At 38.1% G+C, this 25,274-nt stretch overlaps 3 protein-coding genes and 1 pseudogene across 5 annotated transcripts; all 4 read right to left on the reverse strand.

Moving 5' to 3' along the window:
• Positions 1 to 11: 11 nt before the first annotated feature.
• LOC119996037 lies at positions 12 to 7,073 on the reverse strand (annotated as a pseudogene).
• A 180-nt stretch (positions 7,074 to 7,253) lies between these two features.
• LOC119996224 (probable nucleoredoxin 3) lies at positions 7,254 to 10,367 on the reverse strand. Of its 3 annotated transcripts, none has more exons than XM_038842781.1 (4): positions 9,790 to 10,367; positions 8,833 to 8,986; positions 8,195 to 8,674; positions 7,254 to 8,099 (listed from the first exon to the last, which is right to left on the reverse strand). In XM_038842781.1, exons 2-4 carry the CDS (start codon positions 8,929 to 8,931, stop codon positions 7,506 to 7,508), a joined length of 1,173 nt encoding a protein of 390 aa, XP_038698709.1. In that variant the 5' UTR covers positions 8,932 to 8,986; positions 9,790 to 10,367; the 3' UTR covers positions 7,254 to 7,505. The 3 variants fall into 3 exon arrangements, with proteins under 3 accessions (XP_038698709.1, XP_038698710.1, XP_038698711.1); XM_038842782.1 differs by having other exon boundaries at positions 8,833 to 8,989; XM_038842783.1 differs by having other exon boundaries at positions 7,254 to 8,093; positions 9,790 to 10,366.
• A 4,896-nt stretch (positions 10,368 to 15,263) lies between these two features.
• On the reverse strand, positions 15,264 to 19,170 carry LOC119996219 (proteasome subunit beta type-6). The gene is made up of 8 exons (XM_038842775.1): positions 18,949 to 19,170; positions 18,603 to 18,679; positions 18,443 to 18,498; positions 18,225 to 18,297; positions 17,767 to 17,878; positions 16,410 to 16,483; positions 15,743 to 15,817; positions 15,264 to 15,606 (listed from the first exon to the last, which is right to left on the reverse strand). The coding sequence occupies exons 1-8, from the start codon at positions 19,043 to 19,045 to the stop codon at positions 15,475 to 15,477; spliced, it is 696 nt and encodes a 231-aa protein (XP_038698703.1). The 5' UTR covers positions 19,046 to 19,170; the 3' UTR covers positions 15,264 to 15,474.
• A 2,605-nt stretch (positions 19,171 to 21,775) lies between these two features.
• Positions 21,776 to 24,368, reverse strand: LOC119996263 (gamma-glutamylcyclotransferase 2-2-like). The gene is given in 10 exon segments (XM_038842834.1): positions 21,776 to 22,208; positions 22,210 to 22,330; positions 22,446 to 22,525; positions 22,623 to 22,694; positions 22,802 to 22,842; positions 22,921 to 22,977; positions 23,232 to 23,288; positions 23,405 to 23,481; positions 23,583 to 23,717; positions 24,200 to 24,368. Coding segments are annotated over 9 exon segments (645 nt in total). The 5' UTR covers positions 23,692 to 23,717; positions 24,200 to 24,368; the 3' UTR covers positions 21,776 to 22,177.
• Positions 24,369 to 25,274: the final 906 nt, after the last annotated feature.

A 25,274-nucleotide genomic window follows, 5' to 3' on the forward strand; every position in this document is an offset into this window, starting at 1 on the left:
AAGCCTTGCCACGCCAATTTGCATTGGTATTTATAACTTTTTTAAAAGGAATGAAAGCAGTGAGCTACAAGATTACTATTGCTTTCATTTAGGATAGAGAATCTGTTGTTTGTTATGGATTGCTATTGCTTTCGTTTAGGATAGAGAATCTGTTCTTTGTTATGGATACTGCAAAGCTATTCCATTGCTTTCTCCACAGCTATTTCCACCTTCCGCATAATCATGGACTCAGCTTTCTGGATTGCTCTAAGAGGTCCGGTGATATTTCTTCCATCGTGAAATTTGAAACCTTGGATACATACCTCTCAGTTGTTCCGGTCATGGAATTGCTTGTCGGATACTTTTTTCTTGGCTCCACTAACCTGCATAAACAAACGTGTTACAATGCATTAAGCTTCATAACAGACGAAGTTGAAATATTTGCTTGCAGACCTGGCTGATTTCCATGATATTCCTTCCACCGATCAACAACCAATCCAATGTGACTGTCAGAAACACCATTGGTCAAGGGGTCAAGGCGTTCTTCCTGGAAAATATATTTGATAGCAAAGAATTAAAAACTTCACTAGGAACAAACAAAGTATCAGAAACCAAGTGGAGAGCAGAGAAAAGATGAAGACAATGACCTAAAGAAAGCTTTGCGAAGACTCCGGCAAAATAGAAGCCTTTCCCCGAAATCTAGTCGACAGTTTTGAAACCCAAAGTCGCAAAAGAAGAGGCGTAATAAGCAAATAGGAAATATGACAGGTGTGCTGTAGACATGATAGTCCTCACATGTTTAGTATGTGTGTGCACTGTGCAGTGAGTAAGTTATAAGTATGTGTAAATAACTTCTTTATTATACAAGTGTATTTTAGCTGTGCCTTCTCTGAAGATATTACCTATAAAAATACGATAATGGCGCTTTGTCATAACTCATGATTCAGTCTTAAATTTTGTTCCTTTTTAGTGCATTCTACTCGTATATTGACCTTGAATTAAATCTAGGACGGTACCTGTGTAACTTAGAAATGAAAATTTTTCCTCGTGTTCTTCTTATTCCAGATTTTCTTGAAGAATGGCCCTTACGAATTTTATGTACAACTTGGTGAAGACAGGAAGGGGATACATACCTGAACGAGCCTCTGTTTTCCATGTATGTAAACTCATCCTTTTGCGGTAGTATATTTGGCTGTCTTTTAGGGGCTGCTGTCAGCCTGTAAAAGTGTACAAGGTTTTAAGGGCTGTTCCTGTGTATCTTTCTGCTTTTTACATTAAGCATCATACAACTGCATAGATGGTGCTGTGAACATCATGTTTCTTGTTGGCTTTTATATCCTTCTTCCTCTCTGTGTGAGAGGTAGCCAGGTAGGTACCTGTCCATTTCCTTTTTAATAGCGGTTGAAGCGTACGCTACTATAAGATCATCGGAATGAAGGTCGATGGTTAAGGACTATTTTTGCAACCGTGCACATATTCATCTATATTTCTTGGTCTTATTTAGCGGACAACTACCCTTAAAACTTCATTTTACCCGGCTTTTGGCTATAACTATAAACGTTGTCTTGCTTTTAAATGAAATCTGTGAAGCATTACTGAAAGTGGACAAAATTTGTTCTTTTTTAGATTAAGGATGTGGATTCTATTTCTATTGATGATGCTATCGAATGACTGCGGTATGCTGTGACACTGGTAGCTTTGCCTGATTTCTGACCGAGTCTGTTTCATTTAAGCATCTTTAGCTAAAGTTGGATTTTCTGTTAGGCATCGAAGTCCAATTGCATCTGTCCCCAAGGTATATCTCTGTTTTTTTTGTTTTTGTGTTTTTTGTTTTTAAAGAAAGATATTGAACATTTCCGTGGCATCAACTTGACCATATATTTCTGCAGCTAATTATCTAACTTAGCCTTGTACTATCTTGCTATTGTTGGAAAAATATGTTGGGAGGATTGTTAGTATTTTACAGTGTTTATTGGAGATGATGGGAGGCAAATTGCAACAAACCCTCAAAATAAGTATGCAGATTCATTAAACAAAACATGGATGCCACACCCGAACAACACGAAAGCACCATCAAGTCCTTGTAATGGGGTGAACTTTATTCAACTATTCTTGGTGATAATTGCTGCCTATTGCTAGAATTATTTAACAACGAATTTACAAAGGAACTCTTTTGCTAGCCTATGGTTGAATATCTCCCATGTTTAGACCTTTTGGAAAGAAGAAGAGGAAGAAACAATGACGAGTGTGCTGTGGAACCTTGTGATGCTTGTCTTGAATCTCTGTACACATTGAAATGGGAACTAAAACCCTGCCCACACGGCTTTGGAAATCAGAAACCATGGTTATCAAATTTTCAAGAATATTTATCTTGTCTTCCTCTTATCATGTTCGTCTTAACAAAACTTCTGTCAATTATTACTCGTCAGATTGTGTAGACTGAGGCAAGCTCCTGATGTTCTGCATAGAACAACCATGTATTAAACTTGGTTACATAATTTGTAGGGGAAATTGTTTCTGTAGTTCAAACTCGTCCATGCACCTTTTTTCTTCTTCTTCTTTCTTTCCCTTTTCGGGGTGGGGGGGGGGGGAGACTAATCAATGCAGTTGCTTTATAGGTGGTTTAAGTTCATGGAAGATCAACTTACAAGCTGCAATGAAACTTGACTGTGGTTAGGTGAAAGGCCTGCACTTCCTACGAACGACATGGACTGCATTGTGTCTTCAGCAAGTGTTCTCAGTCTATTGAGTTCTGGTAAAACTACTTTGCCAATATCAGGTCTGTCTTTCCGCCTTAACTCTGCACAGCTGAGAGATAGCTTGGCAAAAGATAAGGCCTCTTCCACTGGCCAATCAGGCACGGCAGGATCCAACATTTGAGCAAAAGTCCCCTTTTCAATGGCCCTGATGCGGTGCGCTGGCCTTATCTTTCATCTACAACATGGTGAGTCAAGCCCATAGGTGGTTTGCCTGTCAGCAGCTGAAGAAAGATGATTCCAAGGGAGTATACATCAGACTTTATTCCAAGCATTCCTGTTTGCTGGTATTCTGGATCTATGTAACAGAAAGTGCCTGCTGTGGATGTCACACATTATTGTGTCACACTATCTGCAACAGATGGAGGAACTAGCCTAGCCAAACCAACATCACTTATCTTGCTGACATAGTTTCGGTCAAGTAAGATGTTTGCAGACTTTAGGTCACGGTGAACAAGTGGTTCTGGTTTAGTCTGATGGAGAAACAGCAAGCCAGTGCCAATTTCAGCTGCAATTCGGAACCTGAGTTCGCAAGAGAGAGGTGGGGTGTTTCCTCTTCGAAATAGACAGTCTTCCAAGCTTCCATTTGCCATGAACTCATATACTAGGCATCCATACTTTGGACAGGCTCCCAGGAGAAGCACCATATTAGGATGTTGGACAGGCTCCCAGTAGAAGCACCATATCAGGATGTCGTATGCAGCTGAGCACCTCAACCTGCAAATTTTCTCAGCAGGTCAATTTGAAAGATAAACCATATCGCGTTGCTGATATTTCTGGTAGTTTATGTTGTTATCAACAAGATCATACCTCTTGTTGAAATTGTGACCTTCCTTGTGCTGCATCAGGTCGTAAAACCTTCATCGCAACACGTGTGTGGTCTAGATAACACTTATATACAGGTCCATAGCCTCCTTCACCAATCTTACGGGACTCCGTGAAGAATTCTGTTGCAGCTTCGATTTCTTGGATTGTGTATTTCCTGTACCGTACATCAGACTGTGTCAGAGCATCAAATGCCCTTCGCTTGTCTTCTGCTTCTTTTAGTGCTTTCATTTCTGCATTTATTCTTTTCTGTGCTTCCAGTTCTGCAATACGTTGAGCTGCTTCAGCAGCCTCAATTGCTGCCTTGGACTTTGCTTTCTCCTTTTCTGCAATTGCCAATGCAGCTTCCTCAGCCAGTAGTGCCTCTTCCAGCCTTCGCTCTTCTTCCAATTTCCAGCGATGGAGCTCTCTCGCCTGTAGAGCATTTCCTGAGTGCGTTGTTACGGAAATACAAAGGCATGAAGCAAATGTAGTTACTTATTACCTTTTGTTTTGCAGTCGGTGCTTCTTTGCAGGCTGTACTATACATTTCCATTGTTTGTTTGAGTTCCAACTTCAGCCTCCTCATCTCAGCTTCCACATCATCCTGTAGTTTGTCAGAAATATTGTAAGAATCTTCAGTTCTATCATTTCTTACGTTCATAGTTGCTTCCATGTTATTCCATTAACTTGAGAGTAAAAGATTTAACTAGTTGGAACAGTTAGATGGATGCCTTTACCATAGCTTGGGATACAGAAGATGATCTCTCGTTTTCCTGTGAGATTGATGAGAATTCAGTTAGAGAGTTCGCATCCAACGATTTTCGTCTATAGTGCATTGACTCAAAGCTGTGATTGCTCTCTATATCTGAGATGTTTGACAGCCTTGCCGTTTGGACTGTTTCCATGTTGTCATAAAACTCTGGGAATATGCGATCAATGCTGGCCCTTCCGGAGCTGACAAATGATATGTCACTATGTCAGTATCTGCCATACAGAGTTCCCCGTAAGATTTTCCATTGAGTCCTTTCCTTGTAAATGGTGACCTGCTCAGAATGTTGACTTTTATGTTAGCCGTTCAATAAAACAATGAACAAGCATATAGATGTTAACTTGATGTTCTCATAAATTATATACCTGAAGAATTCTGTCTCATCATTTGATTTACATGGAGGATCAAGTGGTGGCCTTTCGACAGCTGAATATGGATTAGATTACATTGAGAACAATAGGTAATTAACAACTAATATTAACCAGAACAGGAAGAAGTGAAGGGGAAAGGACAAGCTAACATCTTGTGCAGTTGTGCTAGTAGCTTGGAGAGGAGTCGTCTCCAGCGGAGGAGGTGGTTTCGTGCTGAGAAGTTGGTTCCGCAGTGGGGAGATGGTTGGTGCAGGCCTGGATGCAGATCTCATGGATGAGATCTTCCCTTTGGATATAACATATACAGAACAAAAATCCGGAGCACCTTTTGATACGCTGCCGGGAATATCCGCGGTCTTGAATCTTCTGATGAAGAAAAAGTTTGTTCAAGTAAAGTGGTATTTCACAAGAAATTTGATATAAGCAACTACTACACTGATACTTTTATGTTTTCTTCTTCCAAGCATTTGAGGAAAGTTGATTGGTGATAGTGCGCAGAAGTTTCTGAGAGGTTATGTATGTCCTATCGTATCTTCCTAAGTGCGCTTGAAAGCTCAAACTTGTTAATCATAAAGTGAAACAAACAGATTTTGAAAGTTAATTTGCTCACGACAAACTGTATGTTATGTCATTGACTGTATCATGCATATCTGAAGTTTTTGGCCCTGTTTCAGTTTCGGCTGATTTGATCATATATCTAAGCAAGAAGCAACATACCTGAGGAAACCTGTTTTTGATGAGGCACCAACTACTAAAGCCTCGATTGCTGTTTGGCTAACATATTCAATTAAACCTTTTGCTACATCTATATCTTCCAGGACAATATCCTTGCATTGGATCTGATGTCAGTGTAGATGTTAAGAGCATGAATATTTGATGATAGGTTCCGAATATCTGTTGAAAATCAAGAGCTGATGATTACATCTTTACGAGTACAGAAACAACGAAAGCGAAGGAACATATCCTTGGTTTGGCTATCAGGATCTTTGCATACAAATGTGCTCTCCCTATAGGCATCTGCAACTTGATTCAGCCCTGCACCAGTAATGTAAAGATGTGAATTTTTTATGAGCAAAATGCATGTGACTAATAACTTACGGAAATATCAATCTATAAAATGGTCGCAAAACTCTCTCACGAATTCTGATGAGCATTTCCCAGCTAGGGATGGCAACGGGTCGGGTACCCTTCCAATTAGGAAATACCAAAACCGTTTCCATTTAAGATACTCTATACCAAAACCGTTCCAAAACCATTTAAAAAACCATTTAAATTTCCAAACCCGAAACCGTTCCATAACCGTTTACATCGGGTACCCATTTACCATTTAACTTTTAATATTTTTTTTTTCTTTGATGATTATATTTATATAAATTAATATTGAGTATGATTTTATAATTCAAATTAGTCTAATTTATAGTTTTATTAGTATGCTTCTATAAATATATACGTTTTAATATGTTTTATCATGTTATAATTTAGTATCCTAAGAGTATACCTTTATACATGATTTATAATATTATTACTATAATGGACATTTTTATTAAACGGTTCGGGTACCCTAAACCCGGCATCAAAAACCAAACCCGACCCTAAACCATGATGGGTTTGAAAACCAAAACCAAAACCGTTTCCAAAACCTATAGGATCGGTTTGAGGTTTTAAACGGATCGGATACCCTACGGATAGTGCTCGGATCGGTTTTTTTTGTCATCCCTATCCCCAGCAGTGAAGCATTTGTTCATGTACGGAGGACGGGCTTTTACTAGGAAAAACTGTTTTAGAAGAAAAAAACCAACGGAGATACTGACTCTGCAGTGCTGCAGAGGTGTAACAGCAACAAACCACCAGCATCTTTTCGAAGGCTACTAGTTGTTTTATTTCCAATCATGGACATAGCATGTAAGTATCTTACGATTATATCTATCTTATAGTCAAAGGAAGAGAAGAGAGCTGGGTGATTGCGTACTTGGGGCTCCACAAAGAGAAGGTGAGGCAGAAAAAGATGGTGATTTGAGGTTGACATGGATGAGAATCACTGTCTGGCCAGTCTACGGCCCATTTCAGAGCATTTTGGCTGCCTTTGTCCTTGTCTATTGCTACTGCCACCAAACCGCTTGATCCTTCCCTCCTTTCCGTACTGTTTTTTGGCATCCACATCTCTCTCAACCTCTCTTCCCTACTCCAAACATGTTAATATCTCTTAAGGCGCTTGGCCCCTGCTAAGGTTGACATACTTGCGGTGTTTAGCTTTGCCGAAAGATAATATTTTTTGACGATAGTGCTCTTTTGTTTGATCTTCTCATCTCTCTCCCAGGGGCCAAGAGAGACAAGAAAGACCGCTAACTATTTGTCATTCTTTTTAGCCTCACAAAAATAAGTAGTAGTAGAAGAAAATACCTCGACTGCATTTCCTCAAAGTTTGTCCCTTTTCAAAGTTCTTTCTCCATGTTTGGCTGCTTCAAACCTGTGAGTTTCCTTGGAATTCTCCGTTGACTTCTCTCTCCCAAAAGAAAAAAGAACGAGCCCCCATAATAGGCACTTAATCAGGTGTTCGACCTCCAAAACCCAAAAAAAAAGAGCAATTTATTTATCTTATTTATATAGATAATACTATTATTTTTTGTCTTTTTTGCCAACCATTGTAAACATACATGCTTGTCCAACAATGGTGCCAAGCAAAGGTTTTACAAAAAAAAACATAATCAAGATGCAATATATAAATATATAATGAAGTTGCATGCAATTCAGAACTAATCCCTCTCCAAAGGGAGACGTATACTAAGCTGCAGAACTTATACTCAGTATTTTTGATATAATTCTTTAGGACGTGGGTTCAACGCAAGAAGGGTGAAGGTCATAGTCGCAGACATCACAAGAGAATGCACAGAACTTTCCTTGCTTTCGACAAGAGTCACAGACATAAGCTTTAGCCATGTCCAACTTCAGTATATGTTCATGCTTTATATCCTTCACTTGGGGAGGCAATGCCTCGCCTTCTTTCCTCAAGGCTCCTTCCAAGCTTGCAATCCTGGATTCTGTAAATGGGTAAGCCTTGGCACCGTACAATGCGATCATGGACTTCCCGTTTGTGGTAATGGTCTTCCCATCTGGTCCGACAATAACTAAAGCTGGAATTCCCTTCACATTGAAGATCCTGCAAAGATCTTGTCTGGTCCTGTCTTCGTATGGAATTGCAAGCCATGGCATGCTACTAAGATTTAGATCAAATTCCTTACAATCTCTATCAGTAGAGACAAAGACGATTTCAAAGAATTGTTCCGTGGATGTTGACGTCTTGAGGTCATTGTAAGCTTCTATAAGTTGCTTTGTGAAAGAGCGGCTGGGTGGACACCAATGTCCACCAAAATAAAGGCCAATTGTCCTATCAACGAGTTCCGATACTGCTATCTGCAACTGATTTAAAAAAACCAAATAAGTGAACGTCCAAAATGCAGGCATTAATAATTCATGTAATGACAACTTCTACAAAGCTACAGTTGGTTAATAACCTTTTTAGCATCCATAGATATAACATAATTTCTTCCTTTGTGCGCCAAAAGGTCCTCCAGTTTTCCACCTTGGCATTTTGCATCATCAGCAGCCTTCAATTCCTCCTTTCTCTGCTTGGTGAAGGGGAATGCTTCGTCACCGTAGTCTTCAATCAAGCCAATAAGATCCTCTCCGACTGATAATCCATCCAAACTTAACGAAATCAAGGATGGAATCCGATCAACATGATACATGCCGCTTAATCGTTTATGCAAGTTTGTCGCAAATGGAACCGCTAGCCATGGCATGGGCTTGAAGTGTTCCTTGAATCCATTCTCGTCATGGTCGAAGGAGACGAAAATAATCTCAAGGTTCTTACCCTTAGTATTTAAGGTATTATAAAGCTGAACCAACTGAGGGCAGAAAGTTCTACAGGGCCTGCACCAGTTTGCTGAGAAGAAGAGACAAATTGTCTTTCCATCACACGAGGATAAGGGCACCTATGTTCAGGACCAAGACAGTGTATTTTACTTCAGTTCAATAACACCCAATATACTATGCTCTCAGAAACCAAACTGAAACATATGAAAACTCCAACAATATATGTGATATAAATTATCGCAAAGACGAAAAAATAAAAGTTTGCCTTGGAGACTACCTTGCCTTCACCAGAGAGAAGGAATTCAACCCCTTGAGTAGCCAAGATGGCAGCAATATCGCTATCAATGCAAATGGCTGGATCACCTAGTCCTCCCATTTCAGAACTTTACTCTTGTCCAACTCTTCTCCTGTTCTATGTGCTTCTACCAGAGCTTCCTTGGTCAAGAGAGAAAAGAATAAGGCCTCAGGATAGTGACTAATATTCACAAGAAATCCAGGGAAAAAAAAACCCATGAAAAATCAGTATCCTCTCATTCATTCTTTGTCTCTATTTAAAAGGTCTAAAAGGTAGGGATGCTTTCTTTTCAAGACTTCAAGATCAGTTTATTCTTAAAGATTGAAATATTCTGGAATTGTATTCCACTTTGTACCAGAGAAAGCACTGTAGAGGGTACATTGGTCCTGTATTTGGAGAATTTCATACAAAGCTCAGAACTTTAGAATCCACAGGGTTCTTCACTTCTTTTCCTAATACTACTTCCCCTACAAGGCCGTCCTAAATGAATCTGGTTCTATATTCTGGAACTCCATCAGTCCATTTCTACAAACACCTCACAGAACAAGTCCAACCATTTCAAAATGCCCCAAAAAACTAGGAACTATTTCAACAATTAGACTTCACTGAAGGAGCTTCAGCTGCATAAAAGTAAGGATTCCAAGGGCTGACAAGGGTCTAACATGAAGCAACAACTTGCAGATTATGGGTTGATAAGATGGAACAACTAAGGGACCAGGAATATATGCAAAAAAAAAAGAATTTATTTTGCTCATCCTTGTTTAGGAAGTATGAGACACCAATATTTGCTACATAAACCATCTGGGTCTTCTTCAAATAACCCATCGACGCCATAGACTTGAGAACATACCAGTAGAACTCAAAATCGCCTACAAATTCTAAACGTATGAAATTAATCATACATGTAACAAGCACGGTAGTATCCGGAAAGGAAAGTACCTGGCAGTTCTTCTAATGATATTCTCCAATTGACGAAGACAAGACGGATAGAGAGAATAGATGTCACAGATAAGGACGATTGGCGTGAAAACACACTAGAGAATAGGCTTAGGCGCTCCAAATGTGAAGTGAATATAATTCATGACGATAAAACCCCACGCTCCTGGGATGGAGACTCCAATTTCTATCCAAAAAGTATGTTAAATACATATAAGAATCACTTTCTACAGAGGATATTCCGTTATCCGAGTTCCCTGATAAAAGATCCCGCTATAAGATTCCATTAGAAACTTGTTCTCAATAGCACACCACACAGGATTGTTCAAAACATGAGTCTACCTAAAACGGAAAAGAAAAGGAAATGTAGCTAATTACGTATCGATTATCACAGACGGAGACGGACTAGCCATATAGGATAAGCCAGAGAGGACTGAGGAACGCGCTTTAAGAGAACCGGAACAACGTCCTCCGCCATGAGAATTCCGTAAACGAACACGTTATGCAGTTGCTGCGTCCCTACTGCACTCATTTTGCTCCTCTTTACCCTTTCACTGATCTGATCACTCAGAGTCGGATGATCTATCTGTTCAGATTGAGACGGTTTATGAATGGAAAACGAAGGGGCTGATCGGGCCCAAACCAGCCCAACCCATTACTTGTCAAGTTGACTCTACGTTTTAATTCATATTTTTGTTTTCTTTTTACATGACGACGAAGACCATCCCTCACTTTTCTTTCTCAAAATTTTACATGGATTTTCAATTAAATCATTTAATATAATTCAAATTTTCTCCTCGTTCATCCTCATTTTCATAATGATTGCACTATTTTATTTTTTTTTACATGAACAACATCGAAAGAGAAGCAACAGAAGCAATTGTGGGAACTGCAGCTGAGTCGATTCCCATGGCAAGAAAGCTTTATTTAACCTTGTTGAGGACATTAGAGCATTCCACCAACTCTAGCAAACTGAGAGCAACCACAATTAGGTGGGGTTCAGTATTTTTGGAAAGCCAACCATGTTCCATGCTTTGTAAATTGTGCCCAACAAATTTGGGACAACAAAATATTACTATTGGAAGACCTTTTTATACATGGCACACTAAAGGGGACAATATATACCCTCCGTTCCTCATTAAAACTTATATCATTGTAGTTGCTATGATACTGCATCATATTTTCCCGGATGCAAACCAAAAAAAGTTGGAAAAAATCACTCCAACAGCTCCTGTAAACTTCCCGCTAAAATGAAGTTGCGCTACAGCGGTCCGCTAAGTTTGGAGGAACACTGTAACTATGCTATATCACATTTTATTATTAAAATATTCAGTATACTGTAGCCATCATTACTGGCAATCTCCCCATCATCGATGTCGCCACATACCTTGCGTGTCTCCAGCTCCGACATGACATCGGCTCACACTCCACCACCACTTCTCTGGTTTCCTTTCCTCTGTCGCCTCTGTCGTGCTTCTTATCCCCACCTGCCTTGCACGGTTGCACCACCAGCGACTCAAGACAGAGAATCAATCTGCCATGCCTTGCGCCTCTGTCTTGCCTTGCATCGTGAATCCATGCCTTCAACGTGAATGAATTTGTGATAATTGTGTTTGACCTCATTTTTGTTATGGACAGAAATTGGAGAACTATTAATTTGGCCTATGTTTATCAAACTTGGTCAATTAACTTTTGTTACTACTGGGTCAAAATTTATTTGTTCACCTAATTTATTTGATAATTAATTGTAAACGACATTATATTTTTACATATTATAAATCCACAAACAAATAACAATATTTTATTAGATTGATTTAAAAATTACACTTCTCTAATAAGATAATTAAAAAATAATGAAGAAGAGGTGAAAATGAAATTGAAGATATCTTGGTATTTTGAAATAATATTTTACACTAATTCTTTTTATAGTAAAACCGTAAAAGTATATGACCATTTGAAAGTAACGTTTGAAATTCTAACCGTAAGAATATGTTGTTAGAATATTTCGGTCTATTAGAATATGCCATTAGAATATTCTCAAGCATAATTTTAAGATGATTGTTGAAATTTTGAGTGTCGAGAAAATATAACCATTTGAGTCAACTTTTATACTAAATTGTAAAAAAATATCTAACTATATTGTGATATATATATATATATATTTATATATTAATCTTTATTTTATATTATTAATTCCATCAAAAAATTTATATTATTATTATTTTATTAAAAATAATATTGTCAAAAATATATTTGTTCATGTATAATATATAATCGATAAAAATTAAACAGAAAAGATGATAAAAGTGATTGGAGAAATTAATATTTTAATTTATAGAGTATGATTTAGAAGAACTGTTGTATAGTGCCCTTAAATTGTGATTCTGTAAAATAATATAAAAAAAAAGAGTATTTTAGATAATCTTATGTATAGTACTGTTAAATTGTGATTCTATAAAATTATATAAAAAGAGAGAGTATTTTAGATAATCTAAAGAGGATCTGCTAGAATTGTTCTTAGAGAGCCGCTGATTGCGAGGGTCGAGGGGATATTGCGGCTCTCGATTCAGGCTGCACAATGTTTATAACTTCACATCTGAGCCACTAGCCACTAGTTGAAGTGATAAAGATGATCTCAGATGCAGTTGCGGTGCATTATAGCAGAATTCACATCGCTCTTTAACAAAGCAGTCGAAGAAATCATGCAGCGCATCAGCAATTGAAGAAGAAGAAACAAGTTAACGACAGCGCCATGTTTTCCATGGGTTGGAAGTCGGGAAAGTTCCTTCCCTTGGAACTCTACCACAGAGTTTCCTACCTTGCACTGCCCTTAATCCTACATATATGACAATGTGGAGTAAATAAGTACACTCCGTATGTATGGTTCTCCCAGACGAAAGGACTTTATCCAGAATCAGTTTTATCCAGTTACCGACGGTTAACATGAGCAGTTACAAGAGAGGTTATCAGAGGCAGTTAACCGCATCAACTGACATATCCCAAGCCTATAAATAGATTTCATTTGACATTTTTAAGCGATTCATCAACCATCAACTCTAATAAAAGATCAGACTCCGTGGACCTAGGCAAGTTGCCGAACCACGTAAATTCTGTGTTGTTATTCTCTTGAATCTTTCTGCTTTATTTACATTCTATACTTCGGTGCAAATTTAGCATCAACAATTGGCGCCGTCTGTGGGAAATCGTTCATTAATATAAGTCATGTCTCAAGAAGCGGAAGTATGACGACAGGAGGAACTGCCACATCCAGAAGAAGAGAGGACTCGACATAATCATGATGAAATAGAAGAGCAAATTCCAAATGAATTGGAATTGGAAGAAGCCCTCCTTAGGGAAGAAGAAGATTTGCAAAAGAGACAAGAGCATGCTCAAGCTCTAAGGGAAAGACTCCACACCATGAGAAGAAAGGGGAAGCGTTTGGCTAGTGATATCCAGAGTGTTGTCCGAGGTGATAGGGATACGAATCCAAAGCGTGTTCGAGAGCAAGAAAGCGAGAGTACTGGAAGGTCCCGCAGGAGGAGAGGTCTAACCCCAGAAAGAAGAAGACGCAATCCATCCCTACGGAAGGCAAGATACAGATCCCCAATGTCACCAAGAAGGACAAGGCACCGAAGTCACGTCCAAAGGCATAAAGTAGATTGGAAGAAAGATGTTGGAGAAGCCTAATGGAATGCTCAGAATGAGGTTGAGAGGACTCTTAAGAAGATGACCTCTACCCCATTTGTACGGGCTCTGCGTCTAGAAGATCCTCCGCGCAAATTCTCCCCTCTAACATTTGTCATATACGATGGAAAGACGGATCTTGTGGCACGCATATCCGCGTATTCGCACAAGATGGCTTTGTGGACAAACCGAGACGGACTTAAGTGTAAAATGTTCCCATCAAGTTTGGGGACCACAGCAATAAAGTGGTTTCATCAGCTTCTAGAAAACTCAGTTTCATCTTGGAAGGAGTTGGCACAAATCTTTGTGGCAAGGTTCATAGCGAACAATAGAGATCCGGCAACTTTGGATACTTTGTTTGCCTTGCACCTGAGGAAGGGAGAATCTCTCAGAGCCTATGCATCTAGGTACTCAAATACTTATGCAGATATTGAAGATTGTGATGAGAAGACTGCAGTGACTACCTTTCGATTGGGGCTGCCACGGGATCATAAATTATGGGAGAGCTTGACTATGGCACCACCAAGGAATATGAGTGCATTACAAGATAGGATAAAGCAGTATGTCAAGCTTGAGGAAGATAAGCAGGAAGGTCATCAATTAGCCTACCCTCAGGAAGGAGTCCAAAGAAATGATAACATAAATCCTGACAAAAGCGTACGAGAAAATGAGTCATCCAAGGCTGCAAAGCCTGATTCATATGAAGCTGGCAAAAATGTTCATGGAACTTGGAATATCTCCAGGGAATTCTAAGTATAATGCCTACTATGGCAATGCCTATGGGTTCCATATTTGCAATAAAATAATATGTTTTTTCTTCATATGATCATGTTAAACTTTCTTTGATTGCTTAAACTTTCTTTGATTGCCAAAGAGGTTTCAATTTACTAATTAAAGATAAAAGACTAAGTGGGTCTTAACTCTTGGTCGAATGGGCTAATTTGTACTACTAGTTAAAGAGACTAGTGTAAAAAGTCGAAGAAACTGAATCCTACTTCTAGTTAAAGAGACTAGTACACAAAGCCGAAGAGGCTAAGTTCTGCTAGTTAAAGAGACTAGTACAAACTGCCAAAGAGGCTAAGTTCTGCTACTAGTTAAAGAGATTAGTACGAAATATCAAGGAGACTAAATTCTTCAAATACTATAGGAAAACAGAAAGACTACTTGAAAAGAAAGCAGACCCTACTAGAGTGGGGTTCGGCCCCAGAGGGGGGTTCGGCCCCAGAGGAGGGGTTCGGCCCCAGAGGGGGGTTTGATTCTTGCTCCCTCGGGAGTAGGAGCTCCCAAAGGGGGCCGAACCCCCAGCTCGTCAAGGGAGTTGGGGTTCGGCTAGGGGATCCGACAAGGGGGTCGGACCCCAGTCCTCTCTCCTAATCTAACTAGAAGACTACTTGCTAATAAGCATGAAAGTCTTTAAATTTATCATAAATTTATTTAGGTAAATTAAAAGGCTGGGGGTATTTGTGGAGTAAATAAGTACACTTCGTATGTATGGTTCTCCCATACGAAAGGACTTTATCCAGAATCAATTTTATCCAGTTACCGACGGTTAACATGAGCCGTTACAAGAGAGGTTACCAGATGCAGTTAACCGCATCAACTGACATATCCCAAACCTATAAATACATTTCATTTGACATTTTTAAGCGATTCATCAACCATCGACTCTAATAAAAGATCAGACTCCGTGGACCTAGACAAGTTGCCGAATCTCGTAAATTCTGTTTTGTTATTCTCTTGAATCTTTCTGCTTTATTCACATTCTATACTTCGGTGTAAATTTAGCATCGACAGACAACAAAAAAGATAGACAGAAATCTGATTAAAGAGTGAATCATCCAGCAAACGCACAGCACCATAAACCACATGAGCAAAGTTTTCATGACAAATGTGACTAGGACATGAACACATCCACCAATTTCCGAACGAAAATTAAACATTCTATTTGGGATGCAAGTGTGCTGAAAACCAAACATAATCAGGTCCAGAAGGACCCCAAGATTTCTAAATGTTCATTGGCTCAGGAGACGTTGAGTTCAATATGTCCAATAATGAATTCTGAGGCTCCAACTCTTCATGCCATAATGGAAGTTTGTCACTGGGGTAGAAGTTCTTAGTCACACCATCGGAGTTTATCTGCATTAACAAAAACATTCAGGGGCTTCAGTCATCTTGAGAGAATTACAGATAAACATTGGCTAGAAATTGATCACACACTTTCCATAAATTAAAAAAAAAATTTGCTTAGATACTGATCTCAAAGAAATCTTACAATGACGGTCCGAACAACACCTCCGCTAGCACCATCTCTTGCAATGGCAAGTGAAACAGCCTTAATAACTAATTGCTGCAAAAAATACCCACAAAAAAAGCTTAACAAAGTCACCTGAATATATCCGGAACTGTTAGTGTAGTTTGAGTTGAGAACAAATAAATAAGCGTAAAACAATCCAAAGTCCATTTTTGCTTTCTTTTTTGAGAAGGTAAGGGCTTAACAATAATAGAAAAGGAACCAAAAGTGTGCAGCCCATATTAAAAAAAAAGAAGAACATTTACATAGATGTAGGGGGGGAACCGGGGAAGAGAGTTAAAAAAACATTCAAAAGTTTATTCCTTCTTTTATGATTTTTTTTTCCAAATGCAAATTCCTTCTTTTGTGTTCAAGAAGTAGAATATGATTAAGATACCAAGACCAACCAACAATGACTTCTAAAGGCTCTAAAAATGAAAACACAAAATACACAAAAATAGCAGCTACATCGTGCACTTTTCATCTGCCGAGGTGCAAAGTATGCTAGCTGCTACATTCTAGATTATTTTTTCCTCCAAATGTCAAACAACGTTGATTGTGTAGACAAAAGGTTTAATTATGAATACCCCTGAAATGGTTTCTAATGGTCAATAAGAGTACTTGCATAAAAACATCAAGATTCACATACCTCTGCTTCATCCTTGGTCATTCCTTCCCTCCATGCTTGGTCAAAGAATCCATACAAGTAGCTGGAGCCAGATCCTGTGAAGCACACATTACGTTTACTTTCATCAAGAAAAAATAACTGATTAATTGAAATCAGTGGATGGAGCACAAGTGATGATAAAAAAAAAGGTGTCATGCTACTCCGAATTGTGACTCTTCCAATTTTTTCCTCAAAAAAAATATTCAATGATATTTGTTAAGATTATTTGCTTCGTCATTCAACCCAATAAGTTAACTTATTGGGTTTGGACATTTCACATCATTTATACATATTCTAACATTCCACCTCACGTGTGGGCTGGACAATTTGACGACCCAATACGTGCACAACAAACAAGACCCAACACAAATTACTCTCACACAAGGCCCTCACTTGAAGCAACAACAAACACACACAAAAGTTCGCACTTAGGGTAACAACAAATAGGATTTAAATTGTGGAAACTAAGGTTTGAACCCAAGACCTCTTGTTCCGATACCATGTTAAGATTAATTACTTTTCCATTCAACCCATTAAGTTAACTTATTGAATCAATCGTATGCGACGTTTCACATAATTGATACATATTCTAACAATATTAAAGAAAAGAATCCTTTAGCACATAGAACCAAGGACCCTCTTCTTGTTGGACACATTGCCCACAGGATTCTGTCCTGTCTCAAGAAATCCAGCAAGGCTTACAAACAAATCATAAGCATATGTAATAACTTGACAAAACTTATTCAATCAATCGTATGAGTGATCAGAGAATTAATTTCATCATAAGATAAAGTGCCAGTTGAGGAATAATTGCAAGAATGTTTTTTGAAAGGGCTATATAAACGGATGGATCCAAAAAGAATCCTCATCTTGACCATTTGGGATAACATTGAAGCTCAATTTGGGCCTATTCATATAACAAGTCTTGACCCTCGTCAATCTGCTGTCAGATTGCATTTAGATATTTAAGACTCCTGACAACACAACAGTTCCATCTTCAGCAAGGCAAGACAACAATGGGTCAAGAGTCTCAGCCATCAACCTAGACTAAAGCAGTTGGTAGGTAAGGAAACTTATAACATTGGGTATGCAACATGAACTGATGCAAATCATGCAATCTAATACCAAAGTGTAAAATACCACAAAATTTAACAGTTATACCGGAACAAGAACAGACATGTCATACAAAATAGAAGCGAGGAGTTGCACATATATACATACATCGTCACCATCCGAATTGATCTAAGCCAGTCTTAAGCTATTTTTTTATGAAAGCAAGGTGGAAAAAATAAAAGACAAATTGCTCATAAACACCTCCACCAATGGAAGAGAAACATACCTCCAATAGCAAAAGGCTGCTCTATTATTGTTCCACCGAGAGGAATTCCATAAATTTTACCGCCTTCATATTTGTCCCACCCACCAACAATCATACCAGTTTGCAACATGTTCTGCAGAGTTCAACAAATTTTCATAAACATCTAAGTATCCGGCTAGCTTTAGAGACTAAGGCACATTCTTCCTCCAACCCCCACCCCGCAGCCCAAAATGCTTTGTTATTATCTCATCCACCCAGACAAGTTAGCACACGACAAACTAAGATCCAGAGAATACACATATAGCTGGCAGCCTTAAATCATCTATGTAACCTTTCCTTTTTCGTAATCCAAAAGGCAAAGAGACTTGAATTGAATCAAGGCAAGGTTTGAGACTTTGAGTCCCCTCTTGCGCAAAGAAGGGAGACAAAAGGAAAAATTGAAAATCCATATTAAACAACCTAAAATGCTTAACTCAAACCTTGTTATTGTAGGATAATAGCCTGACAAGGTTTGCAGCAACTTTGACCGTTGCAGGCTGCCCTAGCTGTATCCTGTAGAAAATATATGACAGTCAAGAAAGCAGTTAAGAGAAAAGACCTAGCAAAACTCTATCCAAGTAACAATGAAAAACTTCACAGCAGTTGATGGAGATTGGAGAATAACATAACAAGTACAGAGTCAACAGCAAACACTTACGTGTGTTGATGGAGAAAGTAACGCACATAGTCAGAGACAATCTGAGAATCGGCAGCCTGTAAAGTGGGTAAATGTGATGATTAACCATAGATGCATAACCAGCGGTAATTCATAGTCTTCCCCATTAAACAGACACAGAAGTAGCAAGAAAGAAGCATACCGATCCGGAGCGACAAACGTAAACATTGTCGGTCAGCTGTGTAATCTTGTCCGATGCTCGATTAGCAACATAAACGCCTGCCAGTTCAGTTCCATGGATAAGGTAAATTAATAGATACTGTTCTTTCAAATAACCGCACAAAGCCAGCAAACAGACTAGTGCATTAAACTGAATAATAGACATTAGATTAAACACTAATGAAAACATGGGTAGTTATATATTTATCTTTATCTTGTCCGACGTCTTAATTTCTAGTTTCATTGAATAATTACGCAGCTTTTGCTTTGATGGAGTGATTTTACTTTTCTCGCGAACCAAACATAAATTGAAGAGAAAGGGGAAATACCTGTGCTGGTACGAGAGTCAGCTCCGAGGACAACGCCTCCGTTGTAAGTGACTCCGATAATAGTAGTGCCCATTGCGTGAGGAGCGTCAACATCCATCTTCAGATCCAATATCGTGCTCTATTGGTGCAGGTGAACCCTAATCGGAAGGATTGAATCGCAGAAAAACTAAACGAGGGCGAGAAAGATGAAGCAAGCCTTCTTGTAACCTTGCTGGACCCGGCCTGGCTTATTGCCCAAGTCTTTTTTATTATTTCATCCTTTTCTTTTTCTTTTTCTTTTGTTTTAAATTTTAATATTAGAAATCAAATCGTAGATTATCCAATTTTAGTTTTTTTTTTAACATAGCATTTTTGGCTTATGAATAATGAATTAATCTACTCTTTTCGAATCATCACTTCCATTTTTATATGCTTTTGTTTGTTTATCAATAAATTGTTTGGGAAAGCAGTGTTTGTTAAAGATTAGACAAATGATTCTCTAGTTTTAATTTGATTTATCTCGCATATTGCAATAGAAGAGACTACAGGATTCTGAAGAATCGCTACTTAATTAATCCATTTGACCATTTCCATGAGAATTGTGCTATTTGTCTTCTCTTTAGAAATCAAATTATCTTTGTCTTTTTTATTATCTCATCCTTTTCTTTTTCTTTTTTTTTTGTTTTAAATTTTAATATTAAGAATCAAATCATAGATTATCCAATTTTAGTTTTTTTTTTAACATAGCATTTTTGGCTTATGAATAATAAATTAATCTACAATTATGGCTCTTTTCGAATCATCACTTCCATTTTTATATGCTTTTGTTTTGTTTATCAATAAATTGTTTGGGAAAGCAAGTGTTTGTTAAAGATTAGACAAACGGTTCTCTAGTTTTAATTTGCTTTATCTCGCATATCGCAATAGAAGAGATTACAAGATTATGAAGAATGACTACTTAATTAGTCCATTTCCATAAGAATTGTGCTATTTGTCTTCTCTCTAAAAATCAAATTCTCTTTGTCTTCCTCCAAAAAACCTCCCACACATTTTTTTCAAGTTTGGAGAGGAGGAGTCGGTGATATCTTCTACCGCCTCTTCCTCTCCCCAGCAATTTTTTAATGCTTTTTTTAGTTTTGTTTCAATAATATAAGCATACGATGGGTTTCTCCCCCGGATTTCTGTTTGAGAGATGAATTGATTTTAAAAGCGGTGTATGATTTGAGATATCTTAGCACGTTATGGATTTCAAGTTCAAGTATCAAATACGCCGGATTTTTGGTGGATCATATGAATCTAGATCTACTTCCATATATGCTTTGGAGGATTGCTCAAATTGTTAAATATGTTTTGCTCTTCTTTTTTTTTTTGTGTTTGTTTATTTAATCTAATTGGGTTTATTCCGATATAGTTTGTAGCATGGCGATGTCCGGTGTTTGTCCCTTTTCTTTTGATGCAATTATCATATTGTGGGATGTAATCAATTATTCAATCTTCATAATGGCTCGAGTGTCTTTGGGTCTCAAATTCTCTTACCTATTTTATTCACTAAATGAATACAATTTAGACTGTTGTGACCTTTAAAAAAAATTCGCAGGGAAGTACCTTAACCTAGTAAAGCTTAAGAAGCTCGCTTCCATTGATTGAGTGATGGCCTCAGCTATCTCCCTGTAGTGTGTCGAGCCTCGTCAAATTCTGCCGCTCTCGAGACTAGTCAATGGAAACCTGAGTACTCGACTTTCTTCTTGTTCATCCTTCTACTATCCAAGATATCTGTGACAAAGCAATTTATCAGAGTCACTTGGAGTTGCACGAGAACGTGATTAAGGACTATGATAGGACTGCAACCTTATATTAGGGGGTTCCTCTCGGTAATCAAATACGCCGGATTTTTGGTGGATCTGAATCTAGATCTACTTCCATATCTGCTTTGGAGGATTGCTCAAATTGTTATATATGTTTTGCTCTCTTTTTTTTTTTTGTGTTTGTTTATTTAATCTAATCGGATTTATTCCGATATAGTTTGTAGCATGGCGATGTCCGGTGTTTGTCCCTTTTCTTTTGATGCAATTATCATATTGTGGGATGTAATCAATCATTCAATCTTCATAATGGCTCGAGTGTCTTTGGGTCTCAAATTCTCTTACCTATTTTATTCACTAAACGACTAAAATTTATTCACTAAACGACTAAAATTTAGACTTTCATGACCTTTAAAAAAAATTCGCAGGGAAGTAAATTAACCTAGTAATATTTTTCCTAAAAAAATGGCTTCTTTATCGTGTGTGGTATCATCCACCCATCCATCGATAATAGGCTTGTTTGGGAATGCTGTGAGGTGTGATGTGGTGCTGAATTATAAAACTTTGGTGCTGTGAGGTGAGTTGGAACGCAAAAAGTTGTTTGGCGCATCACTTTTAAAACTATGGTGGGGTGCTGTGAGGTGCGTTTGACGTATCTAAATTACGGTTATATTAGATGACTAATAATATTAATATAAAATCACTTAAGGTTTACATTGTACATTAATCTAAAATAAAATAATTAACCTAATTTGATTACGTATGACAATTCAACATATATTGTAAGCGTTTGCGAGTGCTGCGAGGTGTGGTGAGGTGCTGTGAGGTAAAAAGCTGTGGTGCTGTGAGATGAGTTGGAACGCAAAAGCTGTTTGACGTGTCACAAAAAACTGTGGTGCTGCGAGGTGTGTTGCAACTGAACACAGTTACAACACACTGCGAAACTCATACAATATATGACCAAGTATGCGAATGAACCTATCACAACTACTCTGGTATCATCCACTCATCAATAATTGTCAATTGACTGTACCTTGAAGTACTGCTATCTATAAAGTATGAACTTGATTTTATGTGGCATCTTGAACAAATAAGTAGAATATATATCTACACAGTCACACACCCACAACCCCAATAATTAGATACGGACTTCGTAGAGACCACCCTACCATGGAAATGCTGAAAATACAAAAAGAACGATGACAAATGAAAAGGAATTCAAACTCTAGGAGCAGAACTGTTACATGCTGTTGGTCATTTGACTAACTTCAAGGGCTCTCATTCTAAATAAGCTAAGGTTAAAATTGCACTGTCAATGAAGGGAAAACATGTCATCTTGTGGGGAAAATTGAAATAAAGAAGAAGAATAAAACAAGCTGGTGTAAGATTCAGCTATTGCATTAGTTGGGTTACGTCTTCTTCCTCCCTCAGTTATTAGCCTTCTAACGTTACAAATCCATGGCAATAGCTTCCGGAATCCAAGGCTGGCACATCGGACTTGAGAGAGATGTGGGGACAGCCGGCCAACGTCTTCTTCCCAACAATCCCAAGCACCTTCCTAACTTCGTTTGCCAATTCTATCACCATGTCATCTTCATGACCTGTCATATCCCCACAATCACTCCAGTCCTCAGGTCTTCAGAATAAATTAAATTTCAACATGTGGCCAATTGTTCCTATATATCTACTCATTCTCAGAAAGAAAACAAATCTCACCAATATCAAACATGGCTTTCTCTAGCCAGAAAAGGTAGTCTCTATTGTTTCCACAGGGTCCAAATGCAGTGGCAATTTGTCTGAAAAGGGTGAACAAGTGGTTTAGGGGGATGTTGCAATAACTTGACCAGATAAAAATGAAAAAAAGAAAAGGATCATATGAAACCAGTAGTATACCGGGCCATATCTTCCAATGGGGCAGGTCCCAAATAGTATTTGTTGGATACTTTGTCAGGGGTGGATGTGAATCTGCCAAAGATGAGAACACAGCTTTGACAAACCATGCATAAGACAAACACAACAATTAAATAGTGATGCAAGAAATGATATGATACATACGAAGGAGACTTACTTACACTATAACTCCTTTTAAAGCAGGTTGCAAGGGTTCACCTTCCTGAAACAGACAAAATATGAGCATACTGGGCACTAAAAGATAAACATGCATTGCAACATCTAAAAATTGATATCTCACCTCATAAAAATCCACAATGCTCTTTTGATCATATTCACATTCTCTCCTCTCCAAATACTACAAATATGAAAACGACAGAAGTCCAGTTCCAGAGAAAACGCAAATTAGCTTGAGTCAATGATTTTACAATGATAATTGAGCCCCGTGATCAGGAGAACAAATAGCATGAAGGAGACACCATTCCATAATACGGCAATGTTTCTAATATAATACATTTTATAGGTTTTAAAACTAGTTCTCTCAAGTGACAGAAACACCTAAGGCCATAACTAGAGCTCTCAGACAAACTGCACAGAAAAGAAAGAACATACCTCCATTGCCAACATTTCCTTTTCAGGGCCCCCACGAACACAGTAAGCAGCACCCCACTGAAAAGATCAGGATTCATAAAATAGTAAGCTATGGAACTACCCAAAAATCTCCTTTGCCTGTGGCTTTCTAACTACTAAGTAGTCTATGTAATTACAAAGAAATTTCCACATACGCATATGGATCCTTCAATGTACTCCAGCGTGCAGGTTCTCGCTGGGTGTTCAGGTGTACCTCTGTGATCAATGCAGGCTGGCAGAAAGTATCACAATAAGTGTAGTTTAAAATAATCATATCAATGTGCAGAACTAATATCGCCAATCAACTTTTTTATGTACTAATAAGATACTTACCGAGATCAAATACACGCCTGTAATCTCTGATGAAGCCGATCACTTTCTCATCATAGTCAAATCCAGGGTTCCACACCAGGGAGCCATAGCCGAAAACCCAGAACACCATTGTTGTACACTCCTGAACAAGTAGTTCTATGGACCATCGAGTGAGTTCATCCGTAGTTACAATTTGTAATAAAACTTTCCTAACCGATTTTCTCTTCGGGTTGTGCTCAAAAACTTTGGCAATAAAATAGTAAAACAAAGATTGTTTAAGCCAAAGCGGGTCAAATACATTCAACGGGAACGGGAGTTCAATAGAAGAAGAAGAAGAAAAAAAAAACTGGTACAAGCCAATTAAAACATCCAAGTTTTTCCAAAACCAAAATTGCCATTCACATTCTGCCACCCTCATCCATGAAGCTAAAAACCTCAAATACCCTTATTCTATTCTGCCCATGCCAACACCTGATGCTGACTCAAATGCCCTCATTCTCAGCAGGCAAAAAGGAGGCAAATCAACAACAATTCCTCTTTCTTAATCACTGATGACCAATTCAATCAAAAACATATGGAACCCACCAATATGACAATGCATTTTAACAAAAAATAATAGAGGTAGAGTGAGCGCTTACAAGAATTTCGCAGAGCAGAAAAACAGCGCTAAAGAGATAATCTGCGGTGATCTGAACAAGACGGCTGAGATTTTTCTCGAAGATAATGGAGAAATAAGAGAGCAGTGAAGAGAGAAGCGAGAGCTAAACGATTTTAGAGTATTTATTAGGGTTTCCTCTCTCTGCCCTCCTCTCTTTCTATTTCTCTGGTTTCTCGCTGTCTCGAGAGGGGTTGCGAGGTGAAGAAGGAGACCCTTTATAATTTTAATTTGAACGAATGTAACCGTGTCTGTGTGGGTTGAACCATGCCACGTATGGACTCATATATGCGTGAAATCTATTTATTTATTTTTTAATACAGAGAAAGCGAATGAGAAGCTCGAACTCCATTCTTTATAAAATATCATACACATAAATATCATTTGAACTACTCGGATTCTGGTGTAAAATCTAATTTACAAAATACAAATCATAGTTCTAACAATTATCTTAATTTATGTCATTACCAAAAATAATTTAATTTATAAATTTAATTTAATGATGCATGTATATGTATGTCCCTAAATCATTGGCTCCAAGTGGATTAGATACATTGAACCTGGACAGAGCTGCCTATAACAAGCACGCATTCCAATTTCCATGTTTGAAAACCCCCGTTCAACAACCTGCCTTGATGTCCAGAAAAAAAAAAAAAAACAACCTGCCTTGATGTAGACGTTCTCCCGAGGAGAAAAAGGAAAACAAGCATGGATTCATTGAACCTGGACAGAATGAGGACGTTAGATTTGAAAGAATTACATGTCCATAATTTTGATGTCCATAATCTAGGTGAAAGGTCCCCATACTTCTCCTCATGACATCTAGATTATGGATACTTATGGACATTAAAATTATTGACACATATTATTTTGACATTAGATTTGAGCTAAATTCTTCAATTATTGCTCAATCATCTCATTCAACCTTCCAAAACTGGCAGGTCGTGCTCCTCTTTTTTTACTTTTCCAATACGTTTTTCTTTTCTTTTCTTTTTTTTGAATTACTTGGAATTTTGGCATTGATTATTTATTGCATTTAGTAGTTTCTTTTTTTATGT

The sequence above is a fragment of the Tripterygium wilfordii genome, chromosome 4 (assembly GCF_013401445.1).
Source record: "Tripterygium wilfordii isolate XIE 37 chromosome 4, ASM1340144v1, whole genome shotgun sequence".
In the NCBI taxonomy this organism is placed as follows: Eukaryota; Viridiplantae; Streptophyta; class Magnoliopsida; order Celastrales; family Celastraceae; genus Tripterygium; species Tripterygium wilfordii.